The sequence below is a fragment of the Diorhabda carinulata genome, chromosome 8 (assembly GCF_026250575.1).
Source record: "Diorhabda carinulata isolate Delta chromosome 8, icDioCari1.1, whole genome shotgun sequence".
Lineage (NCBI taxonomy): Eukaryota > Metazoa > Arthropoda > Insecta > Coleoptera > Chrysomelidae > Diorhabda > Diorhabda carinulata.
Window position 1 is genome coordinate 16,994,123 of NC_079467.1, and position 24,791 is coordinate 17,018,913.

General features: G+C 33.1%; 1 protein-coding gene across 1 annotated transcript; it reads right to left on the bottom strand.

Moving 5' to 3' along the window:
• Positions 1 to 35: 35 nt before the first annotated feature.
• LOC130897262 (modular serine protease-like) lies at positions 36 to 21,572 on the bottom strand. The gene is made up of 12 exons (XM_057806021.1): positions 21,172 to 21,572; positions 21,030 to 21,117; positions 19,535 to 19,645; positions 15,283 to 15,429; positions 14,940 to 15,230; positions 11,796 to 11,992; positions 9,106 to 9,312; positions 3,503 to 3,664; positions 2,854 to 2,981; positions 777 to 944; positions 543 to 708; positions 36 to 265 (listed from the first exon to the last, which is right to left on the bottom strand). The coding sequence occupies exons 1-12, from the start codon at positions 21,221 to 21,223 to the stop codon at positions 72 to 74; spliced, it is 1,911 nt and encodes a 636-aa protein (XP_057662004.1). The 5' UTR covers positions 21,224 to 21,572; the 3' UTR covers positions 36 to 71.
• Between the last annotated feature and the right edge of the window lie 3,219 nt (positions 21,573 to 24,791).

The following is a 24,791-nucleotide window of genomic DNA, read 5'->3' on the forward strand; positions in this document are numbered from 1 at the left end:
TCCTTTGAAATGAATTTGGAAAGCAAAAAACATCATTCATGTTTAAAAAAATATTTTATTTAGTACAAAAATCAACTGTATTTAGCTGTTACTAGCTCTAACCATTCTGAATGGAAAGATACTTTTGTAAAAAGAGTACTTAGTTGTATATCGCATCCAGCTGTAACTTTATAACCGACACTTACTATACCATGGATGTAATATCTTCCGTCCTTATAAGGAAAGACTAATCCTCCACCACTATCACCTTTACATACAGCAATACCTAAAAAAACATTTTAATATCTACAAATTTTCGGATAAAAAAGGCTTTGAATGTTCTCTATGCTTGGTATTCTTCTATAAATTGTTCTACAGTATTTCTTAATTTGAAATCATGGAATAATTTTTTTACTTCCACTATTATATGGTCTTTCGAGCTTTCTATAGATTCATACCCGGCTCGATGGACCAGCTAGTGTAAATGCGACTGTTAGTAATTGATAGGAACTCAACTTTCAAGATTGTTTATTGATAACACTGGTAATAAGTAATTATCTTACTTTTATTATAATGTCCTGCACACATTTTGTCAGGACTAAAATACCGAGCGCTCCAATCGGATGGTAGTTCTGCTTCGCAAGTACCATCTTCTTTATAAGGTATTAATATCTCTTTTAATTCATCCGATGGGTTACCTCCTGCTGTCGTATATCCCCAACCGGTTATCTAAAATTGGAACAGTTTTTTTGTTGTAGCATCTATCATTAGGAATCGACTTGAAATTGAGTCCTTACCACTCCTTGCATCCTGTTGTTGAGAGGTATATTATTCAAATTGTGGTAACAAACCGGTTGTACTACTTTTGATAATAACAAAGTATCAGTGGTGACTAAAAATGCTATATCTGAAGCGAAATTTTGGGCTTCCCCTTTATATTTTGAATGCACCAATATTTCACTGATCTGAAAATTATAGAAAAAAAAAACAAAATCAATTGATAATTTTTATGGAAATGAGTCTGGTTGATTAGTTCTATCTTAGACAAAATTGGTCCTGTGGGGTAGCTATCTCCATTTAGATTAACTGGTATGGACTAGAAGTAATCCTCCAGATACTTCTGGTTTTTGTTTTGTAACATCTTTTGGAGTATTTTTATTTGGAGGTTTTGATGTAATTAATGGTTGGATATACAGGATGTTTCAAGAAAAAATGATCCAGTTAGCTAACATAGGCAGGCGCAAAATATAGAGAATATATTTGAGATTGTACACCACGCTACGAGGATGGATTGATATACATAAACTCTTAATCAAAAGGAATACACTACTTTAACTGGCAATTATATTTTGACTCATGTCAAAAATAGAAAAAGCTGCATCATTTTTTTCATCTTGGAGAGTCAATGTTAGTAGACTACCTCTAATTTGAAGAAAAAGTTAATTTTGTGGTCTAATTAAGCACAACTCAAACCAAGGCTAAATGATAAAAATTAGGTTTAATGAATTTAGTTGAGAGACTGAAGTTTCTACACTCGAAACAATAGAAAAAATTCTCCATATGGTGTTGGATAGATTTGGATGAGAAGTTGAAATAAATAGTGCAATATAAAAATTTTTATTTTCAACAGTGCAGTTGCCATGGCAAAATCCATGTATTATAGACTACAAATTGTTCCTTCATCTGTTCTATTCTCCATTTTTAGCCGCAAGTGACTATTTCTAGTTTCCAAAACTAGATAAATGATATTTTAGAGAAATTTTACTTTAAAAATTAAGTAATTTCGCAAAAGAATACCTAATTTGATGACCTGGAAAAATTTTATTTTTTTGGAAATGTTTAAAAATTGCTGTATCAATTCCTGGGAGGTGAACTGCCAGCTGTCCATCCATCTCTTAGGTGGTCGTCCAAGTTCTCTTTTCCCTTTTTCCCTTCAAGTACGATGCGTGGCAGTCTACTTTCTTTCATTCTTCTTACGTGGGCGTACCAGTATATTTTTCTTTGTCTCCCCCATCTTACGATGACTTGCACCCCACATTGTTCCCTGATTCCATGTTGACTCTTTTATTCTGCCCCATTCGGTATCCCATATTTAGTGATGATACTTCCTTTATAATTCTGTCCATTAAGAGATTGAACAGAAATGAGCTGAGCCTTTCGACCTGCCCAATGCCTCCTCCTCCTGGTGTTTGTATCTCTTTCTTTTTCCTTTGTGCGATTTTTCCCAATTGGGTTCAGAATCAAATAGTTTACTAGACCCAAATATAGAATTGTTAGTTGTATTTTCACTTTAATTTGAATATATATTCCATTTTCCATATGGATGAGGTGATGGACAACTGATATCTTCTTCTTTCTCTATCTATTTTTTGGAACATAGTTCTGTTTTGGAGTTTTCGATACACATTCTATTTAATGGGTGTGAGTCTTAGATCAAGTTAGTCCTGTGGTAGTGTTCTCCTTCAAGTGGCAATTATATTTTGATTCCTGTCCAAACTAGAACAAGCTACATCGTTTAATTCGCCTTGGACAGTCAATTACTTTATAATTTGAGGAGAAAAAGGGAAAAAGTGGATTTTGTGTTCTAACTAAGCATCACTAAGACCAATGTTGCCATGTGTATCTCTTTACTTAGTGTTAAAGCTGATATTTTTCCATTGTTATATAGGTCTTGCATGGTTACATGTCATAGAGAGAGTATGAAGTCACATTCTAACAATGTTAACTTACTTAGAAAGTATGATGAGATTGTAAAAATGTGAAAAAATTATATTATGTTGAAAAAGATATTTTTATGTGATTTAGTATCAAAAATATTTTGATTTGTGAAAACTATATAAAAATACAGTTAGGATACATTTTTTAATAACTTACAGTTGAATATTGAGCTTGGGTATCTCGAGGATCCATGAATTTGTTATAATATTTCCCAACTGCTATTCTCAATATATCTTTATCAACAACAGCACCTTTCGAATCTTCGTAAGTTACACAATGAGCAGCTGAAAGTATAAGAGTATTATATTATCTTATATTCTGAAGTGTTCTGAACGTTTTTGAGGAACCTACAAGAACATTCGATAATTGGATTGGCCCAAAAAGGTGAAAAGTTGACAAATGGACTATATGGGAAAAATACCAATACTGTACTTATAGAATACAACACAATTTCAATATTTATTTCTATAAACAAACGTTTAACAAAAAAAAACGTCTGTTTTCTTTAAGAAATATTTTTTTAACCGAAAAAAATCTATAAAAACATTAATAATTCATCATAATTAAATATTACTGTATTGATGCTAGAGGGATTAGGTTATTCTTCTTTCCACTGTAACTGAAGCTTTTACCTGTATAATTACGCTGTTATCGAATATTTTGGAATCTTTGAAGTACCTGCGAGAGCCGGATTGTTTATAAAAGCATTGCACAGAACAAGTTGAATTTGGAAAAACGTCAAAATTTAAAAAAAACTTCGATTTATGGTATAAATAGTTACAGTATGTGTCTAAAATCTATTTACCTGTTACAATGACACGTTGGGTTAACATTGAACCGCCACACGAATTGATGAATTCACCACCTTGTCTTCGGTACAAAGCTGTAACCCATGGATAATCTCCTCTATCAACGTTCTTTCCATTTACTATTAATGGTACAGCCGAAACACGTTTTTCTCCACAAGCTGAAAAAAAATGAGCTAATGTTAATTTTTTATGGTACCCAAATAATAGGATTTCAACAAGCCCTAGGTTGCTACAAATCTGAATATATTGGTGCATATTTCAATTCTTCTTTTTGAGGATTTTTTTGATATACATTGTTGCTACCTAGTATGAAATACCTCATGTACCATCATTAGACCATTGCTGAATAAATAAATTCTAGATCTACTATGTTTGAAATTATCTATCATCCCATATAATCGTTGCTTACCTCGAAGAACAAAAATTGCTTTCTCTTGCTGTTTTTTTAAAACTGCTTCGTGTATAAATAAGGCAAGAAAAATTAATTACACTTTATTAAAAATAATACTTTTCAGTTACATAATTTAATGTATAAAAAATTTAATACATAAATTATTTTTACAAGGTTTGATAAAAAAATATGGAAAACGAATTTTTATAGCAATAATTCACTACGGTATATGTCTGGCTCGTCAGTATGCTTTTTAACTTAACTTTAAAAAATTACCAAAAAAGCTCCAAAAATATCGAAATATTAATCCTGATGAAAATACATAATATAGTAACCTTAAAAATTGTTATGGACGATGCAAAAGTAGAATTGAGCCAGTAAATGACCATTTTTTACTTCAAAAACAGATGAAATGTACTAAATTTGTTTTTTCAAACACACGGTAGAAGTACTGAACAGTTGTGGAACTACATGCAAAGAAAGAGACCTAAAAAGTGGACAAACAATTTTCTCCTACTATCTGTCTACCTATCTGTTCATATCCTTCTTACCAGATTTAGTACCACCATACCCGCCCTTTTCGAAAATTAAAAAATGCGCTGAAAGAAAATGTTGACAAGACCATGACAAAGCAGAAAAAAGCCTTCCATTCATGGATACAGCATTAGAATAAGGATATTGCTAATGAAAGGTAGTGCTTTGAAGAAGAAGAATTCATATTTCCAATAAAATAATAATAATATTTTTTGATCACACCTCGTACATACATTAGTTAATTTTACAGTAAGTTAGGTGACAATTTAATAAAAAACATGTCAACATCCGTACTGCCTGGTTTAAGGTCATAATAAAAACACATTAATAGTGGTTTCCAGGTCGTAGAATCCATTTATCGAGATCCCAGATGTCTAAAATTAATACTTCCAATTTCAGCAATAATTTAATTGATTGAATTGGATTTATCAATTAACTAACGCTTTTATTTTGGGGGTGCTATTTTTAGGAGATGGGACCTTAGCTGGGAAGGTGAAAGACACAGTAAGAACACAGTCCAAAATAAGAGAAACGGATCCAATTTCTGATTACGTTTACTTTGGCTTCGATTAGGTTATATTTACTTTAGCTTCGGTTGGGTTAACTTTACTTTAGCTTCGATTAAGTTATGTTTACTTTTGCTTCAAATAGGGTTAACTTTAGTTTAGCTTCGATTAGGTTAACATTACTTTAGCTTCGATTGGGCTAACTTCACTTTAGCTTCGATTAGGTTATGTTTACTTTAGCTTCGATTGGGTTAACTTTACTTTAGCTCCGATTGGGTTGGGTTTACTTTTGCTTCAAATAGGGTTAACTTTAGTTTAGCTTCGATTAGGTTAACATTACTTTAGCTTCGATTAGGTTAACTTCACTTTAGCTTCGATTAGGTTATGTTTACTTTAGCTTCGATTGGGTTAACTTTACTTTAGCTCCGATTAGGTTCGGTTTACTTTTGTTTTGGTTAGGCTATGTTAGTTGGCCGTAAGGTCGGGAAAATATATTTTTCTATAAAATTTGATATGTTTTTGTAATAAAGATGAATCGCTGTTTCGTATAATTCTGGATTCTGGGATCATGAAAATGCCAAATGAACGTGTTTTTATTATGATTGTAAACCGGGAAGTTACTGAAGGATTTCCAATAACATTATTAGTAGTTGCAAAAAGCATAAGAAGAATTTGTTCAATAAAAAATACCAGTTAATGTTATACACATATAAAGCTTAGTTTATGCAGGCAAAATTAAAACTAAAGGAAAATTAACATTAAAGTAAACTTTCTTGGTGTTAATTTTTTGGTTTGAATTAAGGATAAGGTAAACCAATAGAAATTCCCTGTTTGAGTTATTTTTGCCATAGAAATGTGGAAAGCTCCTGACATTATCTATCAGTGTTCCATCATCTAAAAAGGACATGGCTGATTTTCAGATATTGCTTTTTCCTATTTTTTTTATATTAGTTTCAAATATTTTCAAACCTAAAAGCAAGGATGTTGTAAACAAAACAATACCACCAACCTAAACTGTCCTGGCGTATTCTGTGATTATAACCTCACAAAATTAAGGAATTGAATTGAGAATTTAAAAGTTGGCGAGCTCTTAATTTAATTTTAATTTAAATTTACTGTTAATTTTCTGCATTTCAGTCTTTCAACTAGTAATTCAATTTGTTGGTCTAATGTTTTAATTTTGACTGCATAAACCAAGCTTTATATTAATTAAAGATCATAACCTCAAAATATTATTAGTTTAATGAATGTAAACATATGATGAAATAACTTAGTTTAACATTTATTTATAACTGAAATAAGTTACTGAATAATCTTATTGTTTTTACTAAGTTTTATAAACATTTTGAGTTTTGAGGGGTTTGAAATTGTGGTCGTAGGAGTGAAAGGGATGCTGGATTATCATTTTCTGAATTTTTTCGTTATTAAATAATAGGAAGCAATCTGAGAGATATGGAATAGAACGCTGAGGAAAATAGATGAAGACTTAAAAAAACTGATTTATATTAAGTTTAATCATTTAGTTGAATTAATGATCCGACATAAATCTGTACAGAATCGAAGCTCTACAAGATACTGGGTGCTAAGCATCAATATGGGTTACAAAAGCCATTATGTACCTGTACCGTAACATCAGAAGAATTACTGGTTACAGATATTACAATTAAGTCTAAAACTCGCGGAAAAAATACTGAAGCTGTACTCATGGTTGACTGCAGGGCAGTTAGGCAGGTGATAAAGGTAGCTGAACAAAAATATTAATTGAAATTTGGCTTGATAGAGAACACGGATGTATAAATTATCATCTAACACATCTACTCATAAGACATGGATGTTTCATAGCTATTTTTTTAAAATTAGACACTCACCAATTAGTCTTTACGGTTCTAAAGTGGAAGATACTCTAAAGCATACTTTTTTTGCATGTCAAATATTGCAGGAGGAACTTAGGGCAACTATACAACAAATCGAAAGCTTACTATCATCAGTAAATTGTGACGGTTTTTGAACCAATAGGTCATTTTATAAAAAACGTGTATTTTTAGTCAATTAAAAAACACGTTTCGTTAGAAACCCGATTCTAATATAGACAATAAAACCTTGTAACTAAACATTCGATTAAGTCTTATTCTATAATTTGTATATACGGTCACTGATAAGCGGACGGTGATTGAAGGCCCCACCTTCAATCCTCACATGGATCATGGTAGGATCACCTTTTAAATACGTTTAGTGTTTTCGAGGTCGTAGAATCCATTTATTGAGATTGAGGATGTCGGAAATTAATACTTTCGATTTCACCAATAAGTGAATTGATTGAACTGGATTTATGAATTAAACGAAAGGTTTTATTTTGAAGGTGCTATTTTTAGGAGATGGGACCTTAGCTGGGAAGGTGAAATACGCACAGTAAGAAAATAATCCAAAATAATTGTTAACGTTTTTTATCATTAAAATTTCAATTGGGAATTGTCTCTTGACGTTGTTAACAGACCGAGGAACGGATCCACTTTTTGGTTAGGTTCAACTTTAGCTTCAATTAGGTTATGTTTACTTAGGTTAACTTTACTTTAGCTTCGATTAGGTTAGGTATATAGATAACTAAACCTTTTAACTCAATATTCGATTAAGTAGTACTCTATAATAAGAATAATTGATAAAGAGTATTTTTTAATTGACTATAATTACACGTTTTTTGACTAATCGTGGCTTACAAGTTACCTTATTCAACAATCGTTACAAAATGTATATAAAATGATAGCTAGCCTGGAAAACCCTATGGTGACAAAGATAATAAATCAAAACTAGAAAGATCTGGTAGACATACCAAGATAAGTCCAAGCAATATGAATTAATATCTTCTGGTGGAACAGTTATACAGTGTATTGAGAAGCAAGAGGGGTGTTTTTAGTGGGTAAAATAACATCGCAATTCCAGCTTTTGAAGATTTTCCCTTCCACAAAAAAAAATACAAAGAGTGCTTTTACTAGAGAAGAAATATTTAATTTAATAAACGTATTTTCGATCAAAAATCCACAACAGCTGTTTACCATAATGGAAACAAAATCATTCAACAGTTAATGGAAGATATTGGATGTATTACCGCCACAATATACAAATGCTTTGTAGGGTTTAACCCTGCGTTGGTAAAAGAACTTATGGGGTGTTTGACGTAATACGAAATATCAAAATAAAAAAAGTTTTTAGCGTTACTAAAGCATTTCGAATTGAAGCTACTGTTTATTGAGACTGTTTTCGGGTTGCATAAAATGGGAAATTTGGAGGAACACATTGAGACTGCATAAACTGCAAAAACAAATTTATGTAAAAAACCACCAAAGAAGTTTGAGCTTCTGCAGATTGTAGCTGATGCCACACTTTTCCAAAAGGAGTCCCGATAAATTGATGTTCTGGACGTTTACAGGCGAACTTCTTGCTCATGAGCCACGTATGCCTGATCTTGCAAATATTGCTCTAGGTGGATTATGTTTATGTATGACAGCCTTCTATGCTCTAAGTTTCTGATCAACTCTGAATTGCCTACAAGTCGAATTGTTCTTTTCTATATTGAATCGAACATCCTCAAGGTATGCTTGAGAGCCGAGCTCCGGATGTCTATCCAAGGATGGGCGAATATGATCCTTATAGAAGATTAGTGTGAAGTATACACATTTTTGGTCTCAAAGAGGATTTCAAGTTTTTGTGAAGCTGTTTTAATTATTTCAAAATAAAACTAAAACAGAAGTATAACCACTTTGTTTTGCAATAGTAATTATTTTGTGGATTATCGTCTCTAGTTTGTTAAAAATGACTCTTTAATGTAAATCATACTAACAAGTAGCTATAATCAAAAAATATTCAGTAACCATTTTCTTTTGACTTTTTAACGTTTTTGATTATTTGTTGGGAAATGACTTTACAATAAAGGTTAATTTGATGGAGAGAGCGTAATTTTCACAGCATTTTATTCACACAAAAGCTTCAATTTATGTTAGTAAAGAAAACACACATAAAATAACTAATTTAGAATCAAAATTGCTACGTATAAATATTTATAATGATCCAGATCTAACGTCAAGTTGTATATTAGGTTTTTCGTCAATAGTAAAAGTTTTATTGTTATAGTAAATGTTAACGTTAAAATTAAGATTGATTACGATTGGCTGACCTGGTATACACTGCGGAGCTGGTAAATTCCAAGTTCCACCTCTGCAAAATCTTGTAACAGGTACTCTATCTACTGGTTCGTAATAAGGAGAACAGACAAACGTGGCGTAAGCACCTTCTGTAGCTTCGCTGCACTTGATTTCCGCTTTATTTTCATTATAACAAGATACTTGAGTTACTTCGGTCGTGTACAAAGGTGGGCATAGTACTAAAAAATAAAATAAATGAATGAGTTTACGTACATTGTTTTCACAATACTGTAAAAGATATTCTGACATAATTGGAAATGAAAGCATAATGGAGCAACCTATAGATACAATAATACGAGGATTGCTACTTAAGTTTTCAGATATGGCAACAGTGATGAGAATATGTCAAATTTGACATTGCCACTCAGAACGTGTTGTTATACTACTATTTGAGTTGTTTACAGATACTTGAAACATTCATCTTTGTCAAAAAATGGAATTAAATCGCGAGCATTTTCGAGACTTTCGAAGTGGATTAAATCAACAGTAGTGTGACAATAAACACGCTTCGACTTTTGGTGAAGCACCATTTTTAGCGACCGCGTTTCGCTGGTTTACCGAATTCAATCGTGGTCGCGCTTTGCTACAGGATGAATTTCGTGAGGGTATTCCAAAAGCGGCTGTTCTGCCAGAAAACATTGATGCTGTGCGTAAACTGATATTGCAAAATCGTGATGTGACATAACGTGAGATTGAGGCATACTTGGGAATTGGTTCCACTCGCATACATTCAATATTGCATGAGCATTTGGCCGTCAAAAAGATTTATTCGCTCTGGATACCGCATAATTTGAATGAATCCGAAACTAGACAACAATTAATCTTTCAAAATGAGCCAAATCCTATAAGTTGTTCACGCACGAAGCACTTCCAAGTAAATGATCGCCAAGAGTTGGAAAAAAAATTAGAGAAACCAATCGTAGAAGACGAATCATTTTCCACCACGACAATGCGACCTGTCACGCATCAGTTCTAATAAAAATCCAATGATCCAATTTTTATTAATACAATGGCGATTTGTTTATATTGTTTTTAGAACCAATTTCTAGGAAGTCCTTTTTATTTATTTATTTGTTTGCTCACTTTCTACGATTATTCGAGAACTTCTTATCGCTATAAAGACGTGCTTGTTTAGCAGCGAGGAGTCAGCATATATATCAATGTCATAGTGAACTATATAAGTAGTAAACAGTTAAAGATACAGTGTGTATAAATTCACCCCACCTTTAGAAATAATAGTAAATAGTTCAATTGCTAGCTACACAGACATACAAATAATGCTAAAGGTACTTTATTTCGTAGAAGTATAACTCTAGGTTATAGTGGCAGTCAAAGACAAGCAAAACAGTTCATATTAAAAGTGCCAGTAGAAATCTGATCAGTGAAGACTGAGTAGTGAGTTTATTAACAGGATATTGTAAGCTCGATAGATATGTAAAATTGATAGGGTTGATTCGAGTTGAATCTGGAACAGAAACTGTTGAAAATATTCTATTTCCCACAGCAGTTGAATATACGTAGTGGGGTCCATGAAAAATGTCTTAAATTGAGATATTCTTCTTTATTCAGTACCGTGCCTGTCTTCAAGCGTGGGCTATCTGCATTACAATTTTATTGGATTGCTCTCTATTTATCGCTACTCAGAATAGTTATTCTACTCCCGGTCTGATCTAATTTCTAATATTTCGTAACCACGATAGCTTTTTCCTAACTATCCATCTTCTGCTCTCAACCTTTTTCTAAATGATCAGGCGAGGGATGCGATATTTGGTACCTCGTATTATATGCCCGAAATATCCGACATCTCTTTTTTATGGTGTTTAGAAGTGGAGTCCACAGTATCTTGAATGTTCACCGCTAGCACCATTTCTCAAAGGCTTCTATTTTATTCATTATGTCAGCTTTAAATGCGCGTCTGAACTGAGAGGTTTCTATTAGTGAGAGTTGGTTTCCACTTTACGTATTATTTCAATCCACGTTCTTATCTCTTCGTCGTGGGAATAAAGAGAGAATATATTGAAAAATAATTTGACGTTACACGGAGTGTTTAAATAAAAAGGTATGGAACAACCCTGTGGGTATAATAGAGGTATTTAATAACAATTATCACGGAGAGCCAGAATTCCTGTTGCTGTGATAGGAACTTCCACTGTGCCCTACATTTCCTTGTCCGAGCTGGAGCGCTTTCCTTTGAGATGATTTCTTGCTGGAAGTCATAGAGAGACATGTGCGGGTGGTAGGGTTCCCATTTAAAATTGATCAGTACACTTTGTGTGGCCTCGAAAACCTGTAGAGGCACATTAACTTGAGGCAGAATCACTGCTTTTTTTATAGCAGCTCTGACCGTTTGCACTTAACGAAGTAAAGCACGTGTAAAGCACGAAGTATCTTGGCGTACACAGGATATTCAGTGCTCAATTTCGGACGTTGAGTATCACTTTGCGTGCTATCTCGTCAATTGAACCTTCCTCTCCTCGGGATCATATGTGGGCCCTCGCGCATACGCACAATTAAGCCGGACACTACATTCGCGTTTCTATTATGTTTCGCTACATTATCCTAAATGATTCATGACCATTTTTTCTATGTTAGGCTAAGAATTACATGATATATTCGGTCCTTAAACTGATATACGTCATAGATAAATTATTAATATACTTACTTGAGCAAGTAGGAGTTTCAGCTGACCATCCCTTTTCTGAGCAAAGTGATAATGCATTATGACTAGATAGTTTGTAACCCGATCTACAAGAATATGTTAAAAGAGTATTAACGGATACTTTTGTTTTTGGTTCCGCTCGAGCACCACCAATAATTGCCCATTTTCCATTTTCTGGATGGTCAGGTAACATACAACCCCTAAACGCGATAAAAAATTTAATATTTACATATGATTATCACAAGTTTCATTTATTACACAATGCAACAAAGTAAATTTATGTTTTTCACTAATCACCTTAAATCTATTTTGATTTTTTTTATGTAAAAAGCAAGTACAAGATGGTAAATTCTTATTAAAATCGAATAGTTCGAGCGGTGCCTGCCTTATGGAGATATTTGTGGATATTGATTTTGAACTTCTGTTCGGGTTTGCATTTCTCCAATCCCGATAAATGGACGTTCTGGGCGTCTGCAGACATGAACTTGATGTTCATGAGCCACGTGTGCCTGTCGAGTAGGTTTTGCAAATACTGCTCTAGGTGGGATTACGTTGGGCAGCTTGTAAGAGCATATGCCGTGGTAGTATCGTTAAAACAGAGTCAGGTCAGCGACTTTACTTCTATGCTCTAAGTTGTCCAAGTTTCTGGTCAACTCTAGATCGTCTACAAATCGAATTTCTCTCTTCTGTATTGAGCCAAACTTCCTCAGAGTATACTTGGGAATCGAGCTCCAAAAGTGCGAGCAATACCCCAAAGATGGATTAGAATCTGTTGCTGAGTATATAGCTTTTTAGTCTTAAAGAGAGCTCCAAGTTTTTGTGAAGTTGCCTAACTAATTCGTCCACGTGACTATGACAGGAACACGTTGCTGAAAACCTCAACACCTCAAGTAAAATCAATGAAATTGATTTTACTTGAGTAGTGAATATAAGCAACAAGCTTGAAAAAGTTGTTAGAAAATTTATCAATGTTCGAGGGTAATTCAGATAGAAAATTTTTTGCTCGTTTCAATTAAAATTCCGAGCAATAACGATTTATTTTAAAGGTGCATTCAACAAAACATCAATTAGAAAAGTCAAGTGAAGTTAAGTTGGCGTTGTTGTGATCCGTAATCTTTATAAGCTCTTGCTTGCTTGTACACCACTTTTGGCCAATCGACTAACCGGGGTCGATCTATTGGAGTGATTAGTAATTTTTTTTCCTCGGTATTCAAGCCAATCGCTTCGGCAGACGATTTTTTCCAAGCGAGTAATATTCACGATAACCACATAAAACTCACCATTATCATTGGTGATCCATCCGTCTCACAGCAAAAGAAACGACATTAGGAAAATAATATTATTCATAAGATTATTCACAACAACGTCTATTTGCAATAATTTAGTATTGTTTATTTTGATGACAAGATCTGATAACGTGATGTCCTTAACCTCATTTTCAATCTGAGTTCACAAAACTCATTAGAGCACACGGTCTCAAGTTAGTGCAGATTGAGGGTAAACACTCAGTTAGATCTCACTTGTGAGACTGGAAAAGAACGATTTATGACGTCGCAAGTGAGAATAATCTGAGTTTTCCATGGGATTCTTTTCCAGTACAGAGTTTTATATATGGAACGCCTCAATTATCTCGGAAACAGATTGTACGATCTTTATAAATTTTTGTGTACAAGGCTCTTGTGATTCGGCCGGTATTATGGCCCCCGCGATCACCTGACATGAATCCTTTCGACTATTTCCTATGGAGTCACATGAAAACATCGTTTATAAAACAAAACCTGCAAATATTGAAAATTAAAATATAAGATTGCCATACAAATAAGAATAATTGAGCAGTCAGGGATTTTACAAAATGTAAAGTTTTAAAAATCGCATGATATGTTGTATTGAAATAAATGAACAACATTTACTGTATGTTATCTACAATTCGTAATTTTTCTACTTCAAAAAGTGGATCTACTTCTAAAGGCCGCTTGATATGATGTAATACAGCGTTGCATTGCAATGCAAAGCGCAATATTTCTTGATCAAAAGCATGCGCAGATGAAGTTTATCTGATTGTTTCATCCAAGATCTCGCATTTGCATCTTTATCGGTTTGAATTTTATTGCATGCAAGTTGCAGTTCTAGGGAGAAATCTAGTTACTTTTGGCTCAACAGATCATCTGACTTTGATAAAACTTAGCTTTATTCTCATTGTTAAGCTAGGCACAAAATATTAAATGAAATTTGAGGTTAGTATTTTGATTAATAGTATTTTCTGCCTATCACATATCACAGCAAAGTAGCAGAAGTTATAAATTAATGCTAGTGATGCAATGACCAGTTTTTTCTTATTTACTTTACCCAGTTGATGCAGTTTTTCTACACCCTGATTTGTATAAATCTTCTACTGAATCAGTATCGTTAAACTTTTCTACTAATTTGCTGACAATAGATCTTGTTATGGAATTTCGGTTAGGATATGAATTATTAAAAACACAAAATATATAAGGTGATCTAGGAAATAGGAAATATCTGACAACAATGTGAATACTATCATAATACCGACCGTATCACAAGACCGTTTGGTATCTAGATATCTTGTCTATGCACGTCCCAAAACACATTTCCGTTTGAAACGAACGTGTTTTTTCTCGTGCCGAAAAACAAGAGCAACGTATCGATCTCAAATTTTTCGTTAAATTGAAAAAAACTTCGACTGAGTGCTATAATTCTCTATCTCGTACGCGTGTTTTGGAGTGGTGTAAGCGCTTTAGTGAGTGCCGAGAGAGCAAATCAAAATTCAAGGCAATATAGATCGTTTTTCTCGACATGAACGGTATCGTGATGACTGAATGGTTTCCAGAGGGTCAGACTGTCAACCCGACTAACTATTTGTCAATTTTGGCTACACTGTGAGAACGTAAAAAATGGCCCGAGTTATGGAAGAAAAACTCGTTGATTTTGTACCAGAACTACGCACCTGCCCATAATGCGCTATCTGTGAAGCAGTATTTGGCCAGATAAAATCTGCTCCGATTATTTAATAGCTGGACCTCGTAATATCACTAATGTTCATGTGAAAATTCAGCTTCTTTGATTTGTATACCATAGTGACTGTTTTTGCGTTTCTTTAAAAAGAAATATCGAAACAATTTAACTTACTGTGAACTTGGAGGTACCACAATAACCGGAGGTTTATCGGTTGGTTTCGAGGTAGGTTTATTCGTCATACAATTACGTTCATCAGAATTATCAATACAATCCTTTTTACCATTGCATTCGGCGTACCCATCGACGCATGCTCCATAATCGCATTTGTAAGTGAATCCTGGACAGAACATATTCAAACAAGTCTCTCGTGTTTCGTCGGATTTATCCGTACAATCGGCAACGCCGTTGCACTTGTTATCTTTAGATATGCATTGACCAGATTGACATTGAAATTCGTTAGATCTGTGAAAAAATTTACAATTAATTGATAAAAATACCTGGAAATCCAACTTACTTGCAGTTACCGGAATCCTGTTCTTCATTATTTGAATATACGCAATTTTTTTCGTCTGAATTATCCCTACAATCTGATTTTCTATCGCATTTTTTATCAGCATCTATACAAGCACCATAATCACATGTGAATAAGTAGCCAGGGCATCTAAAAAAATATGTAGACAAAGTACCCAGTGATTAATTTACCCTCAATTTAGAGGACGAAATTCCAGAATTTTAGACACGAAAAAAGTAAAAACAATCCATTTCAAAAATTGGTCCAGATACGTTTTTAATGGAATATACACTGAAAAAAAAAAACAGTTGACTCGAGAAAAAATCTAGAACCAATAAATTTTTCTGGCTTTAAATGATTTTTTTTAGTTTTTTTTCTTGGATGAAGTTAACTGTTGTTTCAGTGTATTATAATTATCTACTTTATCGAGTAATTTTCATTACTTGTTTGCAGTTGAATTGGTTGTTAACCACGTTATAACGAACACTAAACATTGTAGTGTTTATATTTCTCATCCAACCCCACAATTGGTGACCCCGACGTTATTTTATTTTATCGTTAAATAGTTGGTATGTTGGCGCCATAATTGTGTGAGCGGTTTGTGCAACGGAAAACGAGTCAATTCGGCATATTTCGTTACCGTATTTTCGTCTGTTCCCATTATTGGCATTAAGTGTCCCCAGAATGGTGATTTATCCAACGAATCGTAAGTTTTTAAGCTCACTATGCTGCACATGGTGTATGGTTCATTTCCCGCCAAATGCTGTCAAACGGCAAGATGGTATTAGCGATCTGGAATTTTCAAGGCCAACGTCTTCGGATTCTACGACCACGTGACATTAAACCGGTAATCTGTTACAACGACCATTATACTGTAGGTGAATAAATGTATTTATAAACATTACATAAACAAACTTCTTGTCTACTTTACAAGAACTATACAATTTCTTCACTACATCTACACATCATTTGGATATCTAGGTGCAACGAAAAAATTTCTGTCTTCTCTTATTACCAAAAGCAAAGATGAGAAACCGACAAACAACAAACTAGTCATTGTTTGGAATTTAATTTTAGATCGTTCTAATGCTGCTACTGTTGGATGTATTGACGACATCAGATCTCAGCAATGTTTATGATCGGGCTATTCAGAACATATACAGAAAGTCAAAAGGTGGAGTCGAGCTAGAAAGTACCATATCGAAACAATACTCATATTCAAACGGTTTGAGATAAGGGTCCAGTTTATCACCAACATTATTTAATTATATACATTGATGAAGTTCCAAAACTGCGAGAAATAGAATTGAGATAGAGGATAAGTGCCTAACAATTCTATTTTTCGCAAACGACCAAGTTGTTAAAGCTTGCGACATGGACAAAATGAAGTTTGAATATGAATATGTCAATACCAGAGTATCTGCTGGTTGGAAACCCAAAAGAAGATTCCGACAATTCAAATATCTGGGAAGCATAAGTTCGTAAGATGGAACAAAAAAAGAAGATATAAGAAATAGAGTGTAACAAGCTACACAAATTCTGAACTCATTACTTTGGTCAGAGAAAATTCACCTAAGCAAAAAAATGACAATATACAAAGTCATAGTAGAGCATATTTTAACGTATTGATGCGAGTGCTGCAACTGACGAATAGACAGGAGAAAAAAATAGAGGCTGTGGAAATGGACGATCGTGCAGGATATCCAGAACATAAAGATATTCGACGAGGTTATATCTTATATACACGACTTCAAAGAGAATACAGGCTAAGCAACATGTGATGAGGATGGAGCAGAACAAGTGGCCGATGAAAACATTGATGTACCAACCACAGAGTAGAAGAAGACGAGGAAGACCCTCAAGGACCTGGAAGGAAGGAATTCAACAGACCATGAAAGACAGGGCTATCCAGGGAAACGAGTAGATAGAAAAGTTTGGCATGTGAAATGCGGGATGCGGCAAAGGAAGCTGTAGGACCCCCGCATATTTAATGCTGCTAATAAGAAGCTTCAAAGATCTTAAGTTGATTTATCATCCGTAATACACATCTATAGTTTTCTGGATTTGTTTCTTTAAAACATGAGAGATACACAATTTTCTGAATATGAAGAAAAAGCCAAAGCACTATCTGGAGGTCATGACTTTTTTCGTTCTGATTATCGTCATAAATAAAACAGAAAAATTCAGCCAGATTACTCACTCAGTAAATGAAAAAGCACCTTTCTCTGGACAAGAAAATTTTTGCACAAATTTTTATTAGCCTATTCTAAACACTCTGAGTGAACAGTTCAAATAAGGCTTTATCAAGATTCCTTAGCACAAACGGAAGACGTAGGCTCTGCACAAAAAATATGTATTGCATTCACGGGATGTTTATCCGACGTGGCTCTCAGAATTTTTTTTTTCGATCAAGGATGGGCGAAGACTTACTATCTATTGAAGTTACACCAGCCCAAGAAGTTAACTATGACGATAGTTGGCGGACCGAAGCCGAGAAAAAGCAATTTTCAAATTGATTTATATTAAAATAATATATATTTATTATTTATCTATCTAAAGCTTATTTATCCTTAATGTGTATTAGTTATACTTGAAAATTATACTTTATTAAGTTATTTTTAAACAAAAATCAAAATTAATGAGATCAATTTAATCAAAATGGGCGGCGTGTCGAAACGGGCTTAGGGCGGCATCAAACCTAAATCCATCACTAATAGTACCATGATCTACAATCTAAGAGCTTTCATTCGAGGGTGAATATATTGCCTAAAATATAAAAATCTCGCCTAACGTCAAACTAAGGGTGTAGGGACAAAAAATCCGCACAAACTGTTTGTTTTAATTTAATTATTTGCAATTCACTCTATGAAATAATAATACACTATAATTATATACTTTTTATATAACTGAAACAACACCCAGTCGCTTCGCTTTCCTAATTTTACTTTTTAAATGCTGCATTTAATTATGAAATACTGTTAGAGTTTGCTCAAAATTCTCTTTTTTAATTCTTCATGTGTAGTTGTCTCCCACATTTCGTTTCAAACTTCACTACATTGGCTTCAGTTGATGATTATTCTTTAGTTTCTCAATAAAAGTAATATTCAACTTTGCAAAAGCTCCTACAACGTCCTTTGCAAAAGCTCCTACAACGTCCTTTGCAAAATGAGCAGTTATCATATCTGGCCAAAACACAAAATTTCCTTCGGGATGCTTTTTCTTTATGAACTGCATCAATCTATATGGTTACAGAATATCCAAAAGGACAAATGTATGCTAAAGAAGGGCCATAGAAGATATCGCTAACCAAATCAAAATTTTCGACTTGAACTTTTTGGTTCTTTTGAAATACACTTCTGAATTTACTTCCTCGTCTTTCTAACAATAACAAGTTTTGTTATTCATCGTTTCACTCCCGTCAAAAGTAAAGTATGACTCGTCTTCGATAAGGATTTCCTTACCTTTACCGAGCAAAAGTTTTGATTTTTGTTTCATTTGTTGCTTCTCAAAATATTTAGGTGTTGATTTTTTAAATTTTGGAACGACATTCTGTTCTTTTAGAATGCGCTTTTCTGCCTATCCTGACTTTTTATCAATCGAATTACCTGTCCAACACATCGACAGATATTGTAAATTTGTTTGTCTGACTACATACTTAGTCAATGCTTACTTTACTGGCTAGGATGTCTAAAAATGACCGGATTTTTTGTCCCTACATCTTTACCTTTGATCTAGGTATGATTTTAGCAATTGAATGGTAGTTATTTTAGTTATATGTCAGAATTTCACACCTTGTTAAAGAACAGATATGCCTAGACATAAGTTCAAGCAATATTACTTTTGAGGCCGATTCATAAACTTGACTTTCCGTTGACGTTTGCTGTTTGAAATTAAAAACCTTGAAATGCATAAGACCATTCATAGTTGCCGTTTGTCGTTGGTGATTTGCAACATGAACGAATTTTATCTTTTCCCGCCAAGCGCAGCAAATTTCCTAGGAATAGAGAAGAACCAATCACAACCGTTTGCGTTTGTCACGTGATTTTGCTCTCAATAAAAAAAACGTCGAAGAGACTAACAAAACTTTTAGGTTAGCTGCAGCAACGTCAAATTTATGAATAAGGTTAATAGACGTCACTCGCGAACGGCAACGGCAAACGGAAAATCAAGTTTATTTTTATCATTCTTGTTGGCTTATAGGTACAAATGTTATCTCTATGAATTATTTAAAATATCTGAATGCAAAAGTACTTACTGTACTTCAGTTTTACAGTCCGCATATTCGTCACTACCATCTTGACAGTCTTCTTTACCGTCACATCTGTTTTCGATTTTTATACATCTTCGATCAGAGGCGCACGTAAAACTATGACATAAAAAATATAAAAAAATAACCATTCGGTAGATGATAGGAATATAAACAAAATTACGATAAAATAATGCACAAAAAATACGTTATAAGAAAAAATTTAAAGTAATATTAAAAAACAAATTTGAATTCACTAAATCATTTTAGTCAAAATACTCAAAATTTGTTCAAGTTAATACCTTTTTAGAGATACGTCTTTTTGGTTGTTCTATGTTTGATAAGATTTGATAGTTCACTAAAAATGCTACAACTTTGTTGCATATATCGTTTTCATCGGTTATTTATATAGTTTGAAAATCACTTATTGCATTTAAAAAAATATTATACGGAGTGCAATATTCAATACGATTCCCTCAATTAATTTTTCTAAATCCGGTCCTGGAATTCCTAAGTTTAGCTAATAGCAGACAAATGCTTGATAGTAGGGCATAGCATTATGAAAAAATTAAAATGTATGGTCGATTTCACAAATCACACAATGTAAGTTAATAAATAAGAGAAGATGACACTTTTTAGTCCTTTTTATTCTCCCTGAGGGACTCTAGTACATACGATAGAAGTATTTAAAGTTCCATATGACTCACTGTTGAATTTCTCTGAGCAAAATTGAATCCTATTTTATAAATTATTTTTTATTTTAGTATTTTAACATTATGCTTAGATTTTATGTTTAAGGAAACTTAACATTTAGTTGAAAGATATTTTAGAAAAGGAAAAGTAAGTCCTACCTCTGTTTTATGACCCCGGACACATGGGTTACACAAAGGACTCTTTTTACTTTTCGGAGTAATGCATATATTTTAGTAAAACATCTGTAATTTTACGATTCTTAAGGAGAGGCTTAGACCTCATTGTAAATATTTTTTTATTAGTTTTTTTAGTTAGTACAAACCGACTCTTTCAAGCGTGAGGACGCTTCTCGAAAACGTAGTCTTTTAAATAAAGACTTAATATATGAATGTTAAACACTGTGTATTTCATTTATAAATATAAAACCTAATAATCACGATTACCTATCCATAACTTTCAACACTCACCCTATATATTATTTGTTACTTCAAAAATAATATTATAACCATATAACAAACACGTCAAAGTAAGAGTATTCACCTCGTTTTAACATTCTATGTGTTTCGATTCATTTTATTAATTTGATTTTTGTTAATTTTTTTAATTTAAATATGTATCGATTCAAATAAGAAATTTAATGAATATTTCAATAGTCTCAGAATCCGTATCTGTTTTCATTTCGATAATTATTCATTTACCAAAATATAAACACGTAGTTAATATATAATAAAAACTTGACCTTGACTGCCAGCCTTAATAATTCACAATTATAGATTAGTTTCACAAAAACAAATTAATTTTCAAAACTTACCCATCACATTTGTTCGTTGCTCTTCTCTCTCTTAAATTTACAAAACTGTCATTGTTAAACAAGAATCCAGTTGCTACACTAATAACACCTAAAATTTCAAAGCAATTCAATTTTAAATTCAATAATCACTATATAAACTCACTTAAAACAACGTAAAAACAAATACAATGTTGTAGAAAACCGTTACACTTCATAATTATCACTGTTGTAAAAAGTTTAATAAGATCTCATTGTTTTTAATTCTACGGAATCTTCAAAAAAAGAGAATGTCTATAACTAGTTTTTTATGTTTACGAACGTATCTCATGAGAGAGGCTTGCACGACGACTACCAGCAGACCAGCATCAAATATAAAAACCCAAGAGAATTCAGTTTATAGGGGAATTCCTATGGTTATCTGGAAAAATAAATCACTATGGGAATTTATTTAAATTACGAAATCATTGGAATGTAATAATATTAATATGTTGATTGTAATAACAGGTTATCGCTCTTTTTGCGAGGATCAATAAACTTCAGGACCGTACTACGATATCACATCTTGTACAAAGTGTTCAACTTAAAAATAGTTCACCGTTAAATTTTAGTGTTCAGATTGACTTCTGAAATTAGCTCCTGTAAGATCATTGATTATTTTCACGTATAAAATGGTTAAAACATATTATTCCAAGCAAAGGAAATTTGAATGATGTACTACTTTTAAAGTAAAGAATAAATGTTTTGAAACTATTTAACAACGAGTAATGTTTATACATATTTGTTGTTACACATAAATATTTTTTTCTTAATTATATATTTAAATTACTTTTTAACCCATTAATGTCCAGAAATATGAAAATGTTTTGAAATTATTAGAGTAAATATATGACCTAAAGCTGTGATTCCCAAAGTGGTCCAGGTGGACTCCCAAGGGTCCTCGGGAGACTCGAAAGGGGTCTACATTGGGCGTGACAAAAAATGGGGGTCTACAATCGTAAGTAGGTGTTACCATTAGAGAGCAGTTAATTTCACCAGCCGTTGAAGAGGTTTTAAGAACTGTTCTGCACAGAACTTTATGGTGACATACTCAAAAGAATTCCTTTCAGTCACAATATTGTATAAAGACGTATTTTAGCTCAGATATTGAAAGTTTCTTGTGTGATTATCAGAAAACAACTCATTTTTCTATTTAATGAACCATTATTATTGGCTTATGTTAGATTTATTACAGGCGAGAAATTCATGAAGAATGTCCTGAGTAATTTTTTTGAGGAAAAATCTATTTCATCCACAAACGATATTTCGGTGGAGTGCCTGCCATATGGTGGGCTTATATGCCATCTTAAAAGAATTATACCAGAGGTAACTGCAATCCACTGTGTTATCCACCGTCAACATCTAGTTGCGAAAAATTTGTGAGATAGATAACACCAATTGCTTCAATTTTGATTGATACATTTAACAAAATAAGAAGAAATGCATTGAATATGCGCTTATTTGCAAAATTGTGCAATGAAAATGATGTAGACTTTCAAATATTGCTGTTACATACCGAAGAACGCTGGTAGTCGAACGGTGCATGTTTATCAAGATTTTATTTACTTTTCTAATCAGTTTCCTGGAAAGTAAAGATACAAATTTGAAGGAAAAACTGATCAATTTTTCATTAGACATCGCGTATTTGACCTATTTGGTAAAAAAATTTAATGAGATCAACTTATAATTGGGGCGAACGAATACATGCGAAAGAATACCAAGGTTAGGATCTATAAGACTTGTATCAGACCATTCAGAGAGGAAACCAACAAAACGAAAAGCTCAGGCAAAACGAAAAGCATGGTTCGGGTAGCCGAAATGAAAATGCTCAGGACTATAGTGGGAAAAATAAAAGTAGATCGAATCAGGAACACTGACATCAGGGAACAATGTGGGGTGCAAGACATCGTAAGATGGGGAAGACAAAGAAAAAGAAACAATGAGAAGAATGCCACGCATCGTACTTGAAGGGAAACCAATAGGGAAAAGAGAACCCAGAAGACCACCTAAGAGATGGATGGACAGCTGGCAGTCCACCTCCCAGGAACTGATACAGAGGAACCTGCAAAAGTAACAGATCATGAGATTTTAAAAATGAATAAGATGAAGAAGAATTTACAATTACAAGGGGACAGGCTCAATTTAATAAAAACAAAAAGTGTAATTTCACTTTGCTTGGTAAATTGAAATTTAGTGGAAAATTTGTTTAGTTGATTATATTATCAAATAATTAACCCTATCAAACAATCAATTCTAACCTGTTCTTTCGAAAACTGATAATTCGTAGTTGAAGCTCAGTCACAACGAAAGTTTTCAGGTTCACCGGTTCTACCAAAATTTTGGAAGGAGTCTAAGAAACAAATAAGTTTGGGAACCAATGTCCTGAAGCAATATTTAAAAAAATTATTGAATTGTAGTTTATAACCCCTTGGGCACTTATGGAAATAAAGTTAACATAATGTTATTTTTATTAATTTTATGTAATGTAAACACAATTCATGCATTTCATCATAACATTTATCGTTTATTCTTTTGAAGTGGTACAGTACATAGAAATCCTTTTAGATTCAGGAATTTTTGGTTACTTAAATTCGATAATTGTTAGGAGATACTATGAAATCTAAAATGGAAATTTTCTGCCTCTTATCTCTTTTTTTTTTCATTATTTTTGAATGAACTTATTTATATTCCACAGTTCTGTTCAACTTAACTGTTCCTGTTGCTCGGAAATTTATCTAAGTTCATACATCAACTTCGTCGATGAAAAAAAGTTATCAAAATGTAATGAAGAACGTTAACCAGGATATTGTTTGTTAAAAAAATCAGTAAACTTAAACACAACACATTCCCCTAGGCCTTAAATTTCTATAGTCCTTTTTTGGTTTTTTCTTCCTTGATAAATTTCATGCACAGTTCGTATTTTCGCAATCAAGTTTTGGGGAGTTATATATATCGCACTCCGAGAATGAAAGGGGCTCAACTCAAAAAGTGCTATTTTTAAGTTAGTAATGGGGACGGTTTTTGTATTTTTCTAGTGTAAGCGTTGCCCACTAGGGTGCGCCATGTGTCTATAGTACTGGCCTAGTTGGTAGGGGGTTGCCTGGGATGGAAGAGGCACATATCAAAAACTCCAGTGTGCATCTAGAGAATATTGAGGTGAGAATACAGTTGGTAAGGGATATTTTTCGAGTTGTGACCATTGTAACTTTGTAGGTAAGTACATTTTTTTAAAATAAGATCTCTTACTCATAAGACATTAACAGTTTTCAATGGCTTCAATTGCCAAATTATTTTTTTTTAATTACTGTTGATCTGATAATTTTAAAACCTTATAAACCCTGACCTTATGAAATGTCATTAATTACTAATAATTTCAAATGGAACGGTGGCTTAAATAAAGGTAAAACAATGATACACAGAACGAAATTAATAATGAATATCACCCCAAGAGAAGTAGATCATCATGTTGAAGGGGAAATTTTTCATCCACTCCCAGCTCAAACGGAAACAAAACTGTTTACAATGTCTGAGGATCTGAAATTTTTGCAGTCAAAAGTTGAAAAGAGACTTGATTTAGACCTCGATGTAATTTATTTTTTATTGAGAGAACTGCATTGGACAGAACAAAAATGAATATGTTATTGGGCTACACCTTTTTGCCTTACAGAAATTTAGAAACTTATAGAGCATAACTCATACATTTTTAATAAAAGGCCATACCCAGAATGAGGACGATGCGATACATTC

Bases quoted from the DNA above. Each gene is read 5' to 3' on its own strand.
- LOC130897262 (XM_057806021.1), bottom strand. From the start codon at position 21,223: ATGAAGTGTAACGGTTTTCTACAACATTGTATTTGTTTTTACGTTGTT. The intron at 21,118-21,171 runs GTGAGTTTATAT...TTGAAATTTTAG, and splicing joins TTGTTTTTACGTTGTTTTAA to GTGTTATTAGTGTAGCAACT. The intron at 2,982-3,502 runs GTAAATAGATTT...TTATACTTTCAG, and splicing joins CCAACGTGTCATTGTAACAG to CTGCTCATTGTGTAACTTAC.